Source organism: Triticum urartu, chromosome 3, assembly GCF_003073215.2.
Source record: "Triticum urartu cultivar G1812 chromosome 3, Tu2.1, whole genome shotgun sequence".
Taxonomy (NCBI): domain Eukaryota; kingdom Viridiplantae; phylum Streptophyta; class Magnoliopsida; order Poales; family Poaceae; genus Triticum; species Triticum urartu.
In genome coordinates, this window is record NC_053024.1 from 423,338,771 (window position 1) to 423,356,274 (window position 17,504).

A 17,504-nucleotide genomic window follows, 5' to 3' on the forward strand; every position below is an offset into this window, starting at 1 on the left:
TTCAGAAACCGAATGAAACTTTGAGGGGTTACATCTAGAGATGGACTACTCTTCATCATAGAGTAGAAAATGTGTCACAACACCAAGCAGTCTGTGTCTTCAAGGAGGGTGTTCGGTACACAGAGCTTAACCTGAAATTCGGTCGAACAGGAGATGTGACCTTGGCTTGAATGATGGAAATAGCCACTCGGTACGCTAACGGCAAAGAGGAAGACCGACTCCGCAGTGGCAAGAATAAACCAGTCGCCCAAGACACCGGAGGAGGGAATTCCAGTCGAAAGCAGAACCGCAAAGCCAAACCCGCGAGCCCTGGTGAGGCCGCAGTTGTGACCCAAGGAAAGTTCAAAGGGAAACCCAAGGGGCCGTGGATCCCAAGAAAGTGAAGGATCAAGCGGGAAATGATGCGCTAGATTTGTCGTCTCATATACACACTAATAAGGATGAAGAAGGAAATCTGATTTATCCCAAGCATACCACTCGACAGTGTCGACTCCTAATTCAAAGCTTCTGAGAGGGTCAGCCTAGTGAGAAAGAGAAGGAATCTGATAAGGATGAGGACAAAGAGGAGGAGGATGGTTACCGCAATGTCAATGGCACTTTAGTGATTTTTGCTGACATCGAGAGCAAAATTTGACTGAAAGTCATCAACAGAGAAGTGAACATAGTTGCCCCAACAACAACGACATATCTGAAGTGGTCAAAAACTCCCATTACATTCGACCGGTCCGATCACCCAGTGCACGTTGCTACTCCCGAGCGGAAAGCATTGGTGATTGACCCAGTCGTTGGGGGCACCCGATTGACCAAGGTTTTGATGGATGGTGGCAGCGGTCTGAACATTTTGTATGCTGAGACCCTCCGAGGAATGGGCATCCCGATGTCCAAACTCACCGAGAGAAACATGATATTCCATGGAGTCATCCCAGGAAAGAAAGCCGATTCACTCGGTCAGATCACTCTTGACGGTGATTCAATGAATTACCATAAGGAAAAGTTAACACTCGAAGTGGTGGACTTCCATAGTGCTTATCATGCGATTCTGGGTCGGACCGCATACGCTCGTTTCATGGCTCGACCATGTTACGTGTACCTCAAGTTGAAGATACCCGGCCCTAGAGCTGTGATCACAGTCACGGGAAATCGGCAGAGAGCAGAAGAGTGCCTCCAGAAAGGCTCAAAAATTGCCGATGAGCAGATGGCAGCAGTAGAAATGGAAGAGTACAAGAAGACTGTTGACCCGAGTGATTTGTTGCGTGCTAAGAAGCCTACTTCAGAGTCTGCATTTCAGTCATCCGGTGAAACAAAGTCCGTGCACATTCATCTGACCGATCCCAATGATGCTCCGACTCATATATCAGCAACACTCGACAGCAAATAGGAAGAAGCGCTCATCTAGTTCCTCCGTGAGAACTGGGACATCTTCGCATGGAAACCGTCTGACATACCGCGTGTACCCAGGGGACTGGCTGAGCACCGTTTGCGAGTCGACCCAAAAGTAAAACCTGTCAAAGAGTATCTTCGTCGGTCTACCGTGGAGAAAAGGAAGGCCATTGGTCAGGAAGTGGCTCGGCTTCTGGCAGCTGAGTTCATCCGGGAGATATACCACTCCGAGTGGCTCGCCAATGTCGTCATGGTCCCCAAGAAAGATGACTCACTTCGTATGTGCATCAATTTCAAGCACATCAATCAGGCCTGCCCAAAAGATCATTTCCCTCTCCCCTGAATCGACCAGATTGTCGACTCAACTGCGGGGTGTGAGCATTTGTCCTTTTTGGATGCATATTTCGGGTACCATCAGATCCGACTGTATGGACCCGATGAAATAAAAACTACCTTCATCACCCCATTCGGGTGTTTTGTCTATGTTACCATGCCTTTTGGTCTCAAAAATGCTGGCGCCACATTCATGTGCATGATTCAGAAATGTCTGCTCACTCAAATCAGTCGGGATGTGGAAGCATACATGGACGACATCGTGGTCAAGTCACGTAAAGGTTCCGACCTACTGACTGACCTTATTGAAACATTTGCCAACTTGAGAAGATATGATATCAAGCTTAATCCGTCAAAGTGCACATTCGGAGTCCCAGGCGGAAAGTTACTCGGTTTCCTCATTTCTGAACGAGGGATCGATGCAAACCCAGAGAAGGCCAGAGCAATCCTCCAAATGAAATGCCCCATGCGCGTGCACGACATTCAAAAGCTCACTGGTTGTTTACCTGCGTTGAGCTGATTCATCTCCCATCTGGGTGAAAAGGCATTTCCTCTTTACCGATTGATGAAAAAGTCTGACAAGTTCGAGTGGACTCCTGAAGCCGAAGCAGTGTTTGTAGAGCTCAAAGCCCTGCGTTCCACCCAGCCGGTGCTTGCTGCTCCAGTCAGCAAAGAGCCTCTACTACTATACATTGCAGCCACTGGACAAGTCGTCAGCACAGTGCTCATGGTCGAATGGGAGGAAGAAGGCAAATCTTACAAAGTTTAGCGTCCAGTATATTATATTCCTGAAGTCTTCACTCCGTCCAAGCAGAGATATCCGCATTATCAGAAGCTTGTCTATGGAATTTACTTGACCGCGAAGAAAGTTGCACACTACTTTTCAGATCACTTAGTTTCAGTCGTCAGTGACGCTCCATTGTCAGAAATTTTGAACACTAGAGATGCAACTGGTCGAGTGGCAAAATGGGCAATTGAACTCCTTCCATTGGATATCAAGTTCGAGGCAAAGAAAGTGATCAAGTCCCAAGCAATAGTAGATTTCCTTGCCGAGTGGATTGAACAGTAGCAACTGACTCAGATTCACTCAGAGCATTGGACTATGTTCTTTGATGGGTCCAAGATGTTGAATGGCTCTAGTGCTGGTTAGTTCTGGTATCTCCCAGAGGCGACAAGCTCAGCTATGTCCTTCAAATTCACTTTGATTCCTCAAACAATGGAGCTGGGTATGAGGCACTGTTGTATGGGTTGCGTATGGCTATCTCACTCGGCGTCCATCGCCTAATGGTCAACGGCGACTCAGACTTAGTGGTCAATCAAGTAATGAATGAATGGGGTATCAGGAGTCCAGCCGTGATTGGTTACTGCAATGCAGTAAGGAAGCTAGAAAAGAAGTTTGAGGGGTTAGAGCTCCACCACATACCCCGAATCAAGAATCAAGCCGCTGATGATCTAGCAAAGTTGGGTTCCACTTGGAAACCTATACCCAACAACGTGTTTTTGGAGCATCTACATACCCCGTCAGTCCAAGAAGATCCTTTCATAGAGGAGCCCCCGCAACCGAAAAGTTCTATCGATCCGACTGAGATTGAAGTCCCGGCCGTGGTCGACCTAATCATGGAAGTTTTGGTAATCACCCCCAACTGGACAGTACCATATATTGCGTATCTACTTAGGAAAGAGCTTTCGGAAGATGAAGATGAGGTCCGTCAGATTGTATGTCGATCCAAAGCATTCACGGTGATAGGTGTCAGCTTTACAGAGAAAGTGTCACCAGGGTCGCTCAACGATGTATTACACCAGAAGAAGGTCAAATGATTCTAAATGATATCCACTCAAGAACCTGTGGTCACCATGCGTCCTCTCGGACCATCGTGGCCAAAGCATACCGAGCGGGATTCTATTGGCCGCGTGCAAATGAGATGGCAAAAGATATAGTCGACAAGTGTGAAGGCTGCCAGTTCTACTCGAACATGTCTCACAAGCCTGCATCTGCCTTGAAGACTATTCCACTCGTCTGGCTGTTTGTTGTTTGGGGATTGGACATGGTTGGGCCTTTCAAGACCAGCATAAGTGGTTTCACTCATTTGCTTGTGGCAGTCGACAAATTCACCAAGTGTATCGAGGCCAAGCCTATCAAGAATCTTGACTCAAGCAATGCCATCATTTTCATCAGAGTGTTGATATTCAGATATGGAGTCCCTCACAGTATTATCACAGATAATGGGTCCAACTTTGATTCTGATGAGTTCAAAGCATTATGTGCTTCCCAAGGCACCCGGGTCGATTACGCATCCGTTGCGCACCCGCAGTCGAATGGGCAAGCAGAAAGGGCAAATGGTTTGATCCTTCAGGGGCTGAAACCCCGAGTGATGCGTGATCTCAAGCATGCTGCTGGTGCTTGGGTGACCGAATTACCATCTGTCCTATGGGGATTGAGAACAACTCCAAACCGGTCGACGGACCGAACCCCTTTCTTCATGGTGTATGGCGCTGAAGCTGTACTTCCGAGTGATTTGTTGCACAATGCTCCCCGAGTGGAACTTTTCTCAGAAGCCGAAGCTGAACAGGCATGCCAAGATGCGGTTGATCTCTTGGAGGAAGAACGTGAGATGGTTCTAATCTGGTCGACCATCTACCAACAAGACTTGTGTTGATTCCATGCTCGTAATGTGAGAAGTCGAGCATTCCAGGAAGGAGACCTTGTGCTCCGAGTGCATCAGAAGCGGCCTCATAAGCTTTCTCTGGCCTGGGAAGGCCCCTTCATCGTCACCAAGGTGCTCCACAATGGGGCGTATCACCTCTACAACATAGCCATGAAGAAAGACGAGCCACACTCATGGAATGCGGAGCTGCTCCGCTGTTTCTACACCTAAACACTCGGATCAACGAGTTGTAATAAGAACCATTCAGTTTGCCTATCAAAGACAAGATTTTTGCAGTATCTTAATGATTGTTATCCCGTAAACACATGTGTTCAAATCCCCCAGTGGGTGGCTTAGCCATGAATCCGATTTGCCTAAGTTTTAAAAACACTCTGAGTGGAGAGCAATCCTCCCACTCGGAGGCGTAGCCGCGAACCCGATTTGCCTAAGTTTCAAAACCACTCTGAGTGGAGAGCAATCCTCCCACTCAGGGGCTTAGCCGCGAATCCGGTTCGCCTAAGTTCAAAAATCACTCCAAGTGGAGAGCAATCCTCCCACTCGGGGGCTTAGCTACGAACCTGATTCGCCTAAGTTCAAAAACCACTCCGAGTGGAGAGAAATCCTCCCACTCGGGGGCTTAGCTGCGAACCCGATTTGCCTAAGTTTCAAAAACACTCCGAGTGGAGAGCAATCCTCCCACTCCGGGGCTTAGCCGCGAACCCGATTCGCCTACGTTCAAAAACCACTCTGAGTGGAGAGCAATTCTCCCACTCAGGGACTTAGTCGCGACCCCGTAATCGCCTAAGTTAAGAAACCACTCCGAGTGGAGAGCAATCTTCCCACTCGGGAACTTAGCTGCGACCCCGTAATCGCCTAAGTTAAAAAAACACTCTGAGCGGAAAGCAATCCTTCCACTCGACGGAGCCGCGCCACAAGTACGATGTCCGCTCCATCCCAATCCGTCCGGACGACGAGGTGCAGGTCGTGTGCGGCACCTGGTGCTCACGTCCGCGACCCTCTCGTCGGAGCTACGCCACAAGTGCAACGTCCGCTCCATCCCGATCTGCAAGGGCGACGAGGTGCAGGTCGTCTATACCACCTGACGCTCATACCCGCGGCCCTCTCGTCAAAGCTGCAAGTACAATGGCCCTGGAGTCGATTCAGCAAGTGGTAAAAACAAAGCGACCATTTTCAAGAGAAAATCAAGTTCAGATAAATCCAACAAGGTTCATAACCGTGAACAGAAGTACTTGGGCATCGGGCCCGAAGGAGTTTAAAGGTTACAAAATCACTCGGCATTCCGTGGAAAATAAAAGTGTGGCATCAAGTTTGTTCACTCCTCAGGAGGAGGGCTAGCTGGCTCGACGAATTCGTCCAGATCGATTCCGTCAGCGATACGGGTAGCAGCTTCGATGAAGGTCTCCATGGAGGACTGGGATTTGATCTTCTTGGTATTGGCGACCTTGATAGCCGCCAGCTTCTCTTCTCTAGCTTCTTTGCAATGGACACGGACCAGAGACAGAGCCACGTCAGCACCGCACCGTGCAGATGACTTTTTCCACGCTTGCACTTGACCAGGGATTTCATTGAGTCGAGTCATCAGAGACTCGAGGTCGTTTTGGAGAGACACTTTTTGGCCAGAGCTTTGTGTCGATCCGCGTCATCGCTACTTTCAGTCGTGCGAGATAATCCACAACGTCGGCGAGACAGGATTCCAGTCGTAGCACATTCATAGCAGCTTCATCTTTGATTAGGAAGTTAATGGGGTCTAGGCTCGTCTCAATCCGCCCCATCTCTTCCTCAAAGTTTTGACAGAATTCTGCACACACACACAAGAAAATAATGAGTTAACAGATCACATGATGAGTCGGTAGTTACAAATCAGTCGGACAAGGGAAAGTACCTTCGAGCATAATGAACATCTTCTTGGCGAGCCCTCCCAGATAAGCCTCTAGGTCGTTTCTCGTCTGAGTGAGATCCCCAACCTTGTCGGTCAGAGTCACCTTGTCCTTCTTCAGCTGCACGACTTCCTTGTTGGCTTCATTGATGGCAGTCTTCAGTTTGGCGTTCTCCTCTTCCAACTTGCCTACTGAAGCCAGCTTCTTGCCAGCGAGCTCGTCTTTCTCTCGCGCCGTCTTCTACGCCGCTGCAAGGTCGAGGTCCTTTTGCTCCAAAGCCTGCTTCATTTTCTCTAAAGAAATAACATTCTTCGAACGAGCTTGGAGTTGTCTATTTTCACTACGCACATCTGTTCGAGTAGAGTCACTCGGTTCAAAGAATGAAAAGGAAAGAAGACAAAGCAAACAGTTGATAGGGTATTACCTCCCATGGCAACCGCTTCATCCTTGGCCTTCTGCAAGTTCTCTTTGGCTAGCTCCAGGTCAAGATTGAGCTGGATCTATTTTCTCTCTAAGTCAGCAAACTGAACCCCAAGTTCACAAGCTTTCTGCAATCAATGAACAAGATACGTCAGTCGGCAGGAATGAAAGATCAATTACTTCTGAGCAAAAAGATACAAGTTCAAGTCATTTCAGCAAAAGGAGTTCTAAGACTACTGCCGAATCAGACATTCAACAGTAGTCTCGAGGACTGCACCAAGTGGGTGCACTTGGCGTGCCCCCACTGGTTCAATGTTCCATTCGACATGGTCAGCCCAGTCAGGAAAAAAAATGTTGTTGTTCTCAGACCACCGCTGACTGCCCACAGTCGACTGCGGTCTCGGGGACTACATCCAGTGGGTGCACTTGGCGTGCCCCCACTGGTCCGGATACCACTCGGTACAACCTGCCTGGACCGAGTGGAAGTTTACAAACAAACATTTGACAAAGACCCCCGCCGAATCAAACATTCGACGGTGGTCTCAGGGACTACACCCAGTGGGTGCACTCTGCGTGCCCCCACTGATCCAAGGATACACTAGACACGATCTAGTCGACTCAAGTGGAAAAACTATTCAGCAAAAGTTAAAGCACCTAGTGGGTGAACAGATGCAGATTCACGATAGATCCACGGACATCTTACGAATAATAAAGGAGCAGTTTTTCAAGTACCATATCCTAACAGAGCAAAGATCAAGCTGAACGATCAGTCGGGAATCAATTCACCTGGACATTGGTTTGAAGTGCAGAGCTGGTGTCATAGGCAGCCTTGCTAGCCTCGTGCACCACCTTCACTCGCTCCATCATAAGGCATGCTTGACATATAGCTTCCTTAGCAGCACCCACTGGGTCCTCTGGGACATGATGGGTTATAAATGGTGGAGTTGGTGGAACAATCGAAGCAGCCAGTGGATCTAAGGTATGGAGTTGCACGAACGGAGCAAGGTCTTGGGCAGTTGACGCTAAGGGACAATCAGTCGACACAGGATCGGCAAATGAAACACAAGCCCGAATTGGATCTCCCGATTGCTGGATCACTGGCTCCGATGCTGGTGTTGACTGAGATACCTTGCTGGCAAGCGCCCTCCTGCTCAAGGTTCTGCCCTTTCTTCCTGTGGTCTTCTGAGGCACGTCTTCATCATCATCTGGAAGATCAATGACATTTGGTGGTGCTGCAAAGGACTCGACAGCCAAAATTCAGTCGACCGATAGTACAAATTGACAAAATGAGAGTAAAATGATGGAGTTGTGCATGCTTTGGAAGTGGCCGCATCCTCAGTCTCCTCATCGTCTTGGCCCTTTTCGATATCCATGGAGGTCACGGAAGTGGCAGCGCTGAAAGGTTCAGAACTCACTCGGTTAAGCAACAGAGTGAGTCGAAAAACACACAACAGTTTCCAAACAATGCAAGAGAGAGAGAGAGAGAAGGCAAAATACTTATGTAGAGGTAACAGGGACATCCACTTTGATCTTGGGCAAGGCCATCCGAGGCTTCAAAGGGGCAGTCTTGAGCTGCTTGGTAGCCTTTTCAGTCGGCACCGGAGACAAGGTCCGAGTGCGTTTGTGCTCTTGCACCCTGGGAGGCACCGCCTTGCCACGCTCACCCGCAGGATCCTGAGACTGCTTGGATCGAGGCTCTGAGAGAGGTGGTGATTAGACTTCCTCACTGCCGCTCGAGTCGTCACTGTCGTCTTCGCGGTCGTCGGGAGACTGCCACTCGCCGCTCTCGTCAGTGCTCTCCATTCCCTCTTGGGCTTGCTCCCTGTTCGGCATCAAGTACATCTCAGTGTAAATCTGCAAGGCAAAGAGTCAAACAAACATCGATCAGAATCAAAGATTGTCGCAAATCAGAGTAAAAATACACTCGGTGCAAAGGTCGGACCTTTTTCGGCTCGTTTTCGGTGTCGAGGTGGGTGACTCTCTGGACCCCCTGGGGTTGTCTTTATTTCCAGTGAAGCTCTGCAGCCACTGCTCCACCGTCTCTTCGGAGACTTCCTCTGGGTCGACCCGAGCAGTGTCATTGGGGCCCGAGTACATCCACATCGGATGATCGCGGGCTTGAAGGGGTTGGATGCGTCTACTGAGAAACACTTCCAACAAATCCATGCCAGTCACGCCATCACGGACCAGTTGGACTACTCGGTCGACTAACATGGGCACCTCTCCCTTCTCTGCTGGAGTCACGATAAGCGAAGAGGGTTGGCTGACTCGGTCCATGGTGAAAGGGGGAAGGCCGGTCGACTGATCAGGAGTCGGAATGTCTCAGCAGTAGAACCAGGTCGACTGGCACCATCTAACTGAGTCGGGAAAGGTCATGGCTGGAAAAGTGCTTCTACCCCTAGTCTAAATCCCTAAACCCCCGCACATTTGGATCACGTGCGTCTTCTCGTCAACCGGATTTGCCTTCTTCACAGACTAAGAACGGCAAGTAAAGATGTGCTTGAACAAGCCCCAATGCAGTCGACAACCCAAGAAGTTTTCACACAGAGAAATGTAGGCGGCGAGGTATGTGATTGTGTTGGGGGAGAAATGATGAAGTTGGGCACCAAAAAAGTTCAAGAATCCACGGAAAAAGGATGAGGAGGCAGACTGAAACCGCGGTCGACATGGGTAGCAAGGAGAACACACTCACCCTCCTGTGGCTGAGGCTCGGTCTCGTTCCCCGGCAGCCTCCAAGATCCATGGGCGATCAGGCCTCCACTGGCCATGTCCTCCAAGTCCTCCTTCTGGATCGCGGAGCGGATCCAGTCCCCCTGGATCCAACCAGGCGGCAGATCGGACCTTGACGACGATCCCCGACTCGTCTTCTTGTCCTTCACCGCTGCCACCTTCTTGCGCTCCAGGGCCGCCGTCTTGTCCTTGCCCATGGCGACGGAGTGCTCGCAGGTGAACGGAGATGGCGAGGAGGGCGGAGAGTGCGATTGAGAAGCAGGGGAGAAAGGGGATGATTGGATCGCACTGTGCTTTGCCTTGATCTGGACTCTATTTATGAGGCCGCTTCCGAGTGGCTGACGAGTGGGCCCGAGCGATCTAATCATATCCCGCAGCAGGCGCTCTCCCGATACGTGGTGGAAAAGGCGGCACAAGGATCGAGGCGTCCTCGTTCATCCACTCCGTTTACTGCGGCGCACCCCATCCCGCGCGCTTCCCTAAAATTTTGAATCCCGTGAGATCCGGAAACCACAGAGTAACCAACCGCGCCGAAGATTTCATTCCGTATCAACACTCGAAGACTGTCAGTCGAGTTCACTTGACGACCTCTGAATCGATCGAGGCGACTGAAATAAGATCGAAACATCAACATGATTCACAGACTCAGATGAGATACCTCCGCAGTAGGGAATCGGGTCGGAATCAACTTCAGCTCTTTCTTCACTCAGACCTCAATCCATTCGGGGGCTAATGACGATGGCATGTACCTAGGGTAGGGTCATAGGCCTGACCTAGATGCCTTACCCAAGGACACTGCCCTAGAGTCAAGGACATTCAAGATACAACACAAGAAACCGACTGAGATCACCAAGGGATGCAATCCACTCGACCTCAAACCTCACTCGGTAACCCCAATTCCATTCGACCCTGAATGAAGTCACTCGACCATACAAGAAACCACTCAGAATACAGAAGGCCTAAAGTCACCCAGGATGGCAACGGTCAGGCATTCAGTGTGTAGTCTTAAAGATCATTTATAGCTCTTTATAGCTAAAGTTACCAGTAACGTCATGTCTTAATATACATTGAACCCTGTGTAACATGGGATGGCTGGGGTCCTGGCGCACTCTATAAGCCACCCCCTCCTCTGGCACAAGGGTTCGCACCCCCTATAACTCTCACGCATAATCCAGTCGACCAGCCTCCGGGCACCGAGACCTAGGGCTGTTACTTCCTCCGAAAAGGGCCTGAACTCGTAAACCCTTGCATGCACAACCTCGCCGTAGCTAGGATCTTGCCTCCCCCTACGTACCCCCTATTCTACTGTCAGACTTACTCCCACGACAACGGTGGGGCATGCCTGATATGTCAGGCATGTTCTGGACGAACGAAGTGGGATACAGGGTACGTGGGCATGTTTTGTCCGGGATGCGGTGCATGTCAGGTACAATTGTGCGAGTCGATTATTTATTGTCATACATATATCTACTACGTCTTGTTAATTAGTACATCACAAATCTAAAATTTGTATTTGCGCACGACTGGCATGTTTTTGAATATCCGCCAGTCAGGTGAGGCCAGGTCCATCCTGGTGCGTGTGTTGGGTCATTCAGCGTGAAAAAAGAGGCTTTACATGAACAAGGTCCCAGGCTTGAAAATAGAGGCACCCCCCACGCGGTAGGTCTCAGATGGCTATGCTCATTTGTTGTGCTTATCTGCTGTGTGTCAAATCAATAAATTTGGTTTGAAATATTTCCCTTGAAGACTAGCCATCACTAATGATGACACTGGTTTACGTCAAAGATGGGAAGCTAATGCAGGAGGAGTCTACCGAGAGTCATGTCGTATTGTTGCATCGCACTCGGCGACGAGGGCAACCTCCTCCTCTCGTCTTCGAACTAGGATGCTTCAAGCAGGGCAGAAAGTTGTCTCCGAACTTGTCGCACCACACACCCTGTGTTGGCGGCGTGTGTTCATGCATGAGTGTGTTCATCGGCCATCCATGATTTGTAGCCAACACCGCCACCGTCATCATCGTTGTCACCCGGCTTGTTCAAATCAAGGTCCGGCCGTGTGCTCTGATGCCTATGCTCGGTGATGGGCTCCGATAGGGTGTGGATCAGCCATCACCCTAACAAATCGTCTTCGACGATTTTATATTGGCAAATGCCAGCCAGTAGCGAGGGACCTTTCATTGTTTATATACTAGTAACAAGAGTGTTTGGCAAAAAACTACCACAATTAGGGCTTCCGTCCCACAGAACTACCACATTTTTAAAAGTGGCCGAAAACTACCAAAAAATTAGAATCTCGTGACTAAAAACTACCACTTTCGGATAATGGCCAGTTTAGACGATTTAAACGCGTTTATGACAGGTGGGACCCGTCTGTCAGGGCTGATGTGGCAGGAAAGTCAACTCTGTTATTCCGGATCGTTAAGTTGACTGTTATGACAGGGGGGCCCACACGTCATTCTTCTTCCTCCTCTCTCTAGCATTTTAACAAACACTTTCAGTGCATGCAGGGAAGCAGGTGAGCTCTGTCGCACAAGTCGGCGATCGAGGACATCGGCGAGGTGTGGTTCCTGGCCATGGCGGATAGCTATGGCCGGCTCGGTCGAATTCGGGTCGTCGCGGCTCGCCCTCCCCGTCTTCATGCAGTCGCTGCTCGCGCTCGCCGTAGCAACCTGGCTCCTATTCGCCACAGCCCCACGCGGCAAGGAATAAGCCGCATCAGGGAGATGAAGTCGGTAGAGGGTACTACTCGTGCCCCAGCGGCGACCCTGGCGTACAGGCCCTCCTCGTCACCGACGGCGTCCTCCTGGTGCGGGAAGGAGGTGGGGAAGGGGAGGGAGCGACCCGTGACCAGGTTGGGCACGGGCGTGGGCGCGAGCAGCAAGGAGAAGCAGAGGAGCACGAGCAACGCTGACACGACGCCAGCCGCGAAGACGAGCGTGTTGTGGACGCGGCCGGCGAGCGTGCGGTTTGTGCGCCAGGGCGGGTGGGCGACGCGGCGGATTTCTCTGGTATGCATCAGCCGCCGGCTCCGATCACGGTTAACTGCTCACCGGCGTTGGGGGCGCCCGACGCGGTGGGAAAAGCTCGATAACAACGGTGAGCTTTGTGTCGTCTACCTGCTCGTGGACGATGTACACGAGGTGTTTGTTAAAATGCCAGAGAGAGGAGGAAGAAGAATGACGTGTAGGCCCCACCTGTCATAACGATCTACTGTCTGGAATAACAAAGTTAACTTTCCTGCCACATCAACGCTGACAAGTGGGGTCCACCTGTCATAAATGTTTTTAAATTATCTAAACTGGCCATTATCTGAAAGTGATAGTTTTTAGTTACGAGATTCCAATTTTTTGATAGTTTTCTGCCACTTTTAAAAATGTGGTAGTTCTGTGGGGCAGAAGCCCCAATTGTGGTAGTTTTTTGTCAAACCCTCTAGTAACAAAGTAGCCTCAAGAATTCTTCGCCATCATTGCAACTGTATCAGTCAAGATATTAGATATGGACAGACCGCTCGAAACCTACTGCTTGCACAGAAAAATTTATGCTGTGCCGTCCGTTGAGTAGCTCGGTAAGACGCGAAATGAGGGTATGAAAACAATAGAACGATGTGCAAGTGACGTGTATGTTCTTAACGGAACGATGACAAGGGAAGCCCACTGTAGCAGATACTCTATATGTAGAGGGGATCAAGGGATACATAGGCGTGGCACCATCCATGCCTACTATCTCAGCCACCATCTTTGGACTGCTGAAATTGGCGTGTTGAGAAATGGCGTGTACCGATGAATGTGAGGGTTTACAGCCCGGCCAATTCTCGCCCACACACTCTGGTGATAACCCGATGTTACAGGAGCATGATACATCAACTTCAACAGCTGTACAAAATAGATGTGTACAGAAAAGTTAGTTAGGCAATACAGTTGTGAATGCACTGCATGAACTAGTGTTTCAGTAGATGCATATGGTGGTAATGCAGCCAACAAAATGCAAATATTCAACCTATAGGGTCCTCGTGTTCTCAAACTCATGAAAGCAGAAACGAAACAAAAGTAAAAAACGAGAAAAATGCTTGTTTAGGGCAGGGAAACTAACATGAAAGTACATGAATGTCTGAATTATGTTGCGTTTCCACCTGCATGAGAAAGCAAGCATGGCACTGATGTGAGTTTAGATTCAAAATCTTCTTTAAATAGTTCAGCAAGAAGTGAATGCACATACGAGAAAAGTGATACGATCATAAGAAAGCCAAGGGTAATTTCAGCATTTGAACAAAGGAGGCTGATCATAGTGTTGTTTGTCTCCACCCACAAACAAGGCTCCTCCATGTACCTCCTAAAGATAGAGATTAAAAAAATCAGTAATTGCAAGCGTTGATACAAAGGTGCAATTTAATTGTAGAAATCAGCAACTTGCCTGTAGAATGAGGAGCGCGCAAAATTTCGCCTCAGAAATCTAGCAACATGATCAAGTGCCCAGCAAAGCACAGGCAGTAGAACAACTGAACAAAAGAAAAATGAAACTGCTAAGGCAAGAACAGAGGTTAGACTCGCATAATTAAAAAAGCAGGAAAAGGAAGTGTGGCTTACTCTTAAAGCGTACATTTGATGTGAACATCATAAGAGAGAACATCAAATGAACAAAGTCCTTGGCTACAATTATAGACTGCAGCCAAGGCTGAATTGCAGGCATGTTCCATGCTCTTGGTTTCTACAGGCAGAGGGCGGGGGGGTGAGAAATCGTGGGAATTTGGCAAAAAAATAGAAAAACACGCTATATCTATTCATTCAGATAAGCAGACACCTACCCCATAAGTGCAGTATAAAGAATATGCTGACGAGCATATTGTTCCTAGCAACGAAAGTCTATATGCTTTGCTTGCGACATCTTTCGGTAGAATTGGAAGGATTCCAAGACTAGCAACAATCAGTACCTGCAAAACCGCAGTTCATAACACCATATTTCACTATGACACTGTAACAACATATATTAAGAGACAATAATATAGGGTCATGACATTTGTTTTTGCTTGTGAAGCTACTTGGCATATACGATATCAGTAGTTGAGTGGCTCACGCATATGAAAAAGAGCGACCAGGGCCTAAGAACAAAATTTGTAATCGGCAAAAGAAGTGAAATGTCTAAAGAGAATGGAACATAAGACGATAATAACACAACTTGTGCTCACAGCAAGTAGATTATGAATATGCTTTTCTACATTGAAGGGCACAAGGTAGCTATCCATACCCAAGCATTGATAGAGAAATGTATGGTTCGTCCATCGAACCGTAAAGAGTTTCCCGTCCTTTCTGTTGGTGCTGGTTGCGATGCACCAGTTGATCTCGCACTAGATCCTGCATAAAAAAGAAGAAGCAAAAAACAGTTATGAATCTGTAGAGTTCAGACTAATGTGATATGATAGAAAACATAGTGACAGTTCTTTTCCAGTTAGTTCCAATTGCCATTCCAAAAGTAGTTTATTCAGCACTAGAGTTGTGTTTTTAAAAGGGGGCAACTTTGCTGAAACCTGGCTCACTACAAAGCCGACAAGCCAAACAGGAAAACCACGGTTCTGAGAACACAGAACATATAATAATGTAGATGGTAGGAAGTAGTTCCCGGACTCCCTTGTGCCAAGAATCTTGCCACTTCCTTCAGGTGAAAAACATCAAGTGCCAAATTTTCTCGTCACCACACCTGTGTCACGAGCTCGGGAATTCTCACTGGATGGTGTAGATGAAGAACTTGCTGCTGATCTGTTGGATTGACTCGAACTTGTGGAAGACATTGGCTCAACCACCAAATCAGGGTCCTGAGATGAGATGTAAAGAAGGAAAGTTAGTAATTCCGACAGTCAATTGTCATACCCGGATTATTTTACTTGGATATGACTCAGTTTGAGAAGGTTCAATTCCAAACAGCAAATAATTTGTAAGATGAACAAGTAAAACTATCGTTACACTATTGAGAACTGGACAGAGACATTAAGGATGGTACCTAAACATACTACCAGACCAAATGGAGAACCAGCAAATAATACGCAAAAGTAATTGGACGGTAGCGACAGAACAGTCACTTTTCACTAACCAACGTGAATGGTTAAGATTTCTTTAACGAGTACAGTTTGCATCTCTCAAAAACAATGCTAATATCTAGCAGCCAGCAGTTGGACATGTCATGCTTTTGGACAGGAAAGAAAAGCAAGTTGAACATGTAAGATACAAAGGCAATAAATGGTTAATAAAAGTAAAACAAACTGTCAACTCTTCAAAAGCCTAACTGCGCAACTGCGAAATGGTGGTGTTGTGGTGAGGAAAACGTGAGAAGTTCGGACTGTGGATAAGGAAGCTACATCTCCCAGTACTTGCACACAATTTACCAATCCCAATTCTTTTGTCTCAACTGATACCATACAGCATCATAACTCAATCCGAAGGGAACAGTAAGCAACATGCTCAAGACTAGCATTGGGCTATTGGACATACAAAGAGATCCACCCTGTCTGAAGAAAAAAGTGCAAACACTGCATGTACCTCCTAGAGGCGAAAACTACGTGGGTCTCAGTTATTTCGTCAAAAGAAAATACAAATTGGAGGCAGCTAACATTTGGTGCACAAATGAACAGTAAAGCACAGAAGAACGTGTTAATTATGTGCTCATTAAATTAAATCTTCGCCACTGAGACGCATTAATTTGCCCTAACAATAATCCATGTGGAAGACTAACATGGGTCTCCTGATGTTTGAGTTACATTAAGCCATATCAATCAGATGAAGCACTCACAGTTCATCAAAGAAGACATTGCAATGCAGTATCAAAGTATAGGCACACCGAATTTATAAATGTGGGATAGTATAACTTAAAATGACGGCAACTGCATGGAACCAATGCCAAAATGTGACACCTGAGCCCAATGATGCCGATATCATGCAACCCCATAATACCCAATTGGTAGTACGACGTTAGCGGTGCGGCTGCTGCAACCTACATTCTTATTAACGGACAATGGGACTCAAGTCTCTAACAGCATCAAATTCAAGCCATCGACCATTTGGCAACGATTAATTCTCCCCAACACCAACACACCGGAGCTAAGTCAAACAGATCGAACTAGCAGTTATCCGCCCGATCCAAAAACCGGGGGAGGCCGTCGTATGGGGGGGGGGGGTCTTACGATGTATCTGTGGTAGAACTTGCGCTTGAAGTGGTCGACGACGTCGGGGCGGGAGGCGAGGTGGGGCGGGACGAGGACGTTGGACCAGTACCCCGCCCACCGCGCGTCGTTCTCGTAGTCGTACGCTCCCGCCGCGATCCGCTTCAGCTTCTGCGGATCCCCGCCGCCGGTGCTCGCGTCCGCCTCCCCCATCGCCGCGCTGGATCCTCCTGCCTCTGGGGTTTGGGTTTGGAGACTCGTGATCCGGGACGAACCGAAGATGAGAGGTGACTGCAGAAATTTTCTGTTTTTTTTTTACAAACTCAGAAATTTTCTGTTGGTGCGACCCAAATGGGTTGCGAGAGGGAAGACTGTTCTTCTTTTCTTGTCTCGCCAATGGCAGGGAATTGGCCGAGCAGGCCTAGGATGGCCTAAGTCCATTTCAGGAGGCCCACTCGGCTGGGCCTCAACCACGAAGCCCACTCAGCTAGGCGCACCTCGAAGTCCACTACCCTAAAAAAAAGGAATTCCCTATTCGCCGCTTACTGCGGCAAGTAGTCGCCGCTTCGCACAGGACGCAGCTCACCCTGGGCCGGCCCATTTGAGTGGTTTCGTTTCGTGAGATTAAAAAACCGCAAACCGACGATCTCCAGAAGAGTTACACGCCGCGGTAGCCAGCGAAAATGGCTCGCGGCTGTGTAGGAATAACAATGTTAAACTTGAAGAAACTAAAAGCAACGACAAAACGAAAATCCAGTTCGCGGAAATTTCAAAAAACTTTTGTTCCTTCTACTGGTTCTTTCTGGTTTTTCTTCACAGTCTTATTCTGTTCTTTTATTTTTCTCATTTTCTATGTTTTTTCTTTTTAAATATTTTTTTCCTTTTTTTTAAGCTTTTCAAAAAGTTCAAAGATGGTTCAGAATTTTCAAAAATGTTCTTTTTGTCAAAAACT

General features: G+C 48.2%; 1 protein-coding gene across 1 annotated transcript; it reads right to left on the bottom strand.

Annotated features, from left to right (window-relative positions):
• Positions 1-12,899: 12,899 nt before the first annotated feature.
• Positions 12,900-16,911, bottom strand: LOC125544191. The gene is made up of 9 exons (XM_048707776.1): positions 16,574-16,911; positions 15,097-15,211; positions 14,647-14,753; positions 14,207-14,332; positions 13,989-14,109; positions 13,816-13,900; positions 13,621-13,734; positions 13,495-13,534; positions 12,900-13,277 (listed from the first exon to the last, which is right to left on the bottom strand). The coding sequence occupies exons 1-9, from the start codon at positions 16,763-16,765 to the stop codon at positions 13,125-13,127; spliced, it is 1,053 nt and encodes a 350-aa protein (XP_048563733.1). The 5' UTR covers positions 16,766-16,911; the 3' UTR covers positions 12,900-13,124.
• Positions 16,912-17,504: the final 593 nt, after the last annotated feature.

Excerpts from the sequence above, each read along its gene's own strand:
- LOC125544191 (XM_048707776.1), bottom strand. The coding sequence starts at position 16,765 with ATGGGGGAGGCGGACGCGAGCACCGGCGGCGGGGATCCGCAGAAGCTG. Across the intron at positions 15,212-16,573 it reads AGTTCTACCACAGATACATC|GACCCTGATTTGGTGGTTGA; the intron begins GTAAGACCCCCC and ends ATCTCATCTCAG. Across the intron at positions 14,110-14,206 it reads CTTTATACTGCACTTATGGG|AAACCAAGAGCATGGAACAT; the intron begins GTAGGTGTCTGC and ends CTCTGCCTGTAG.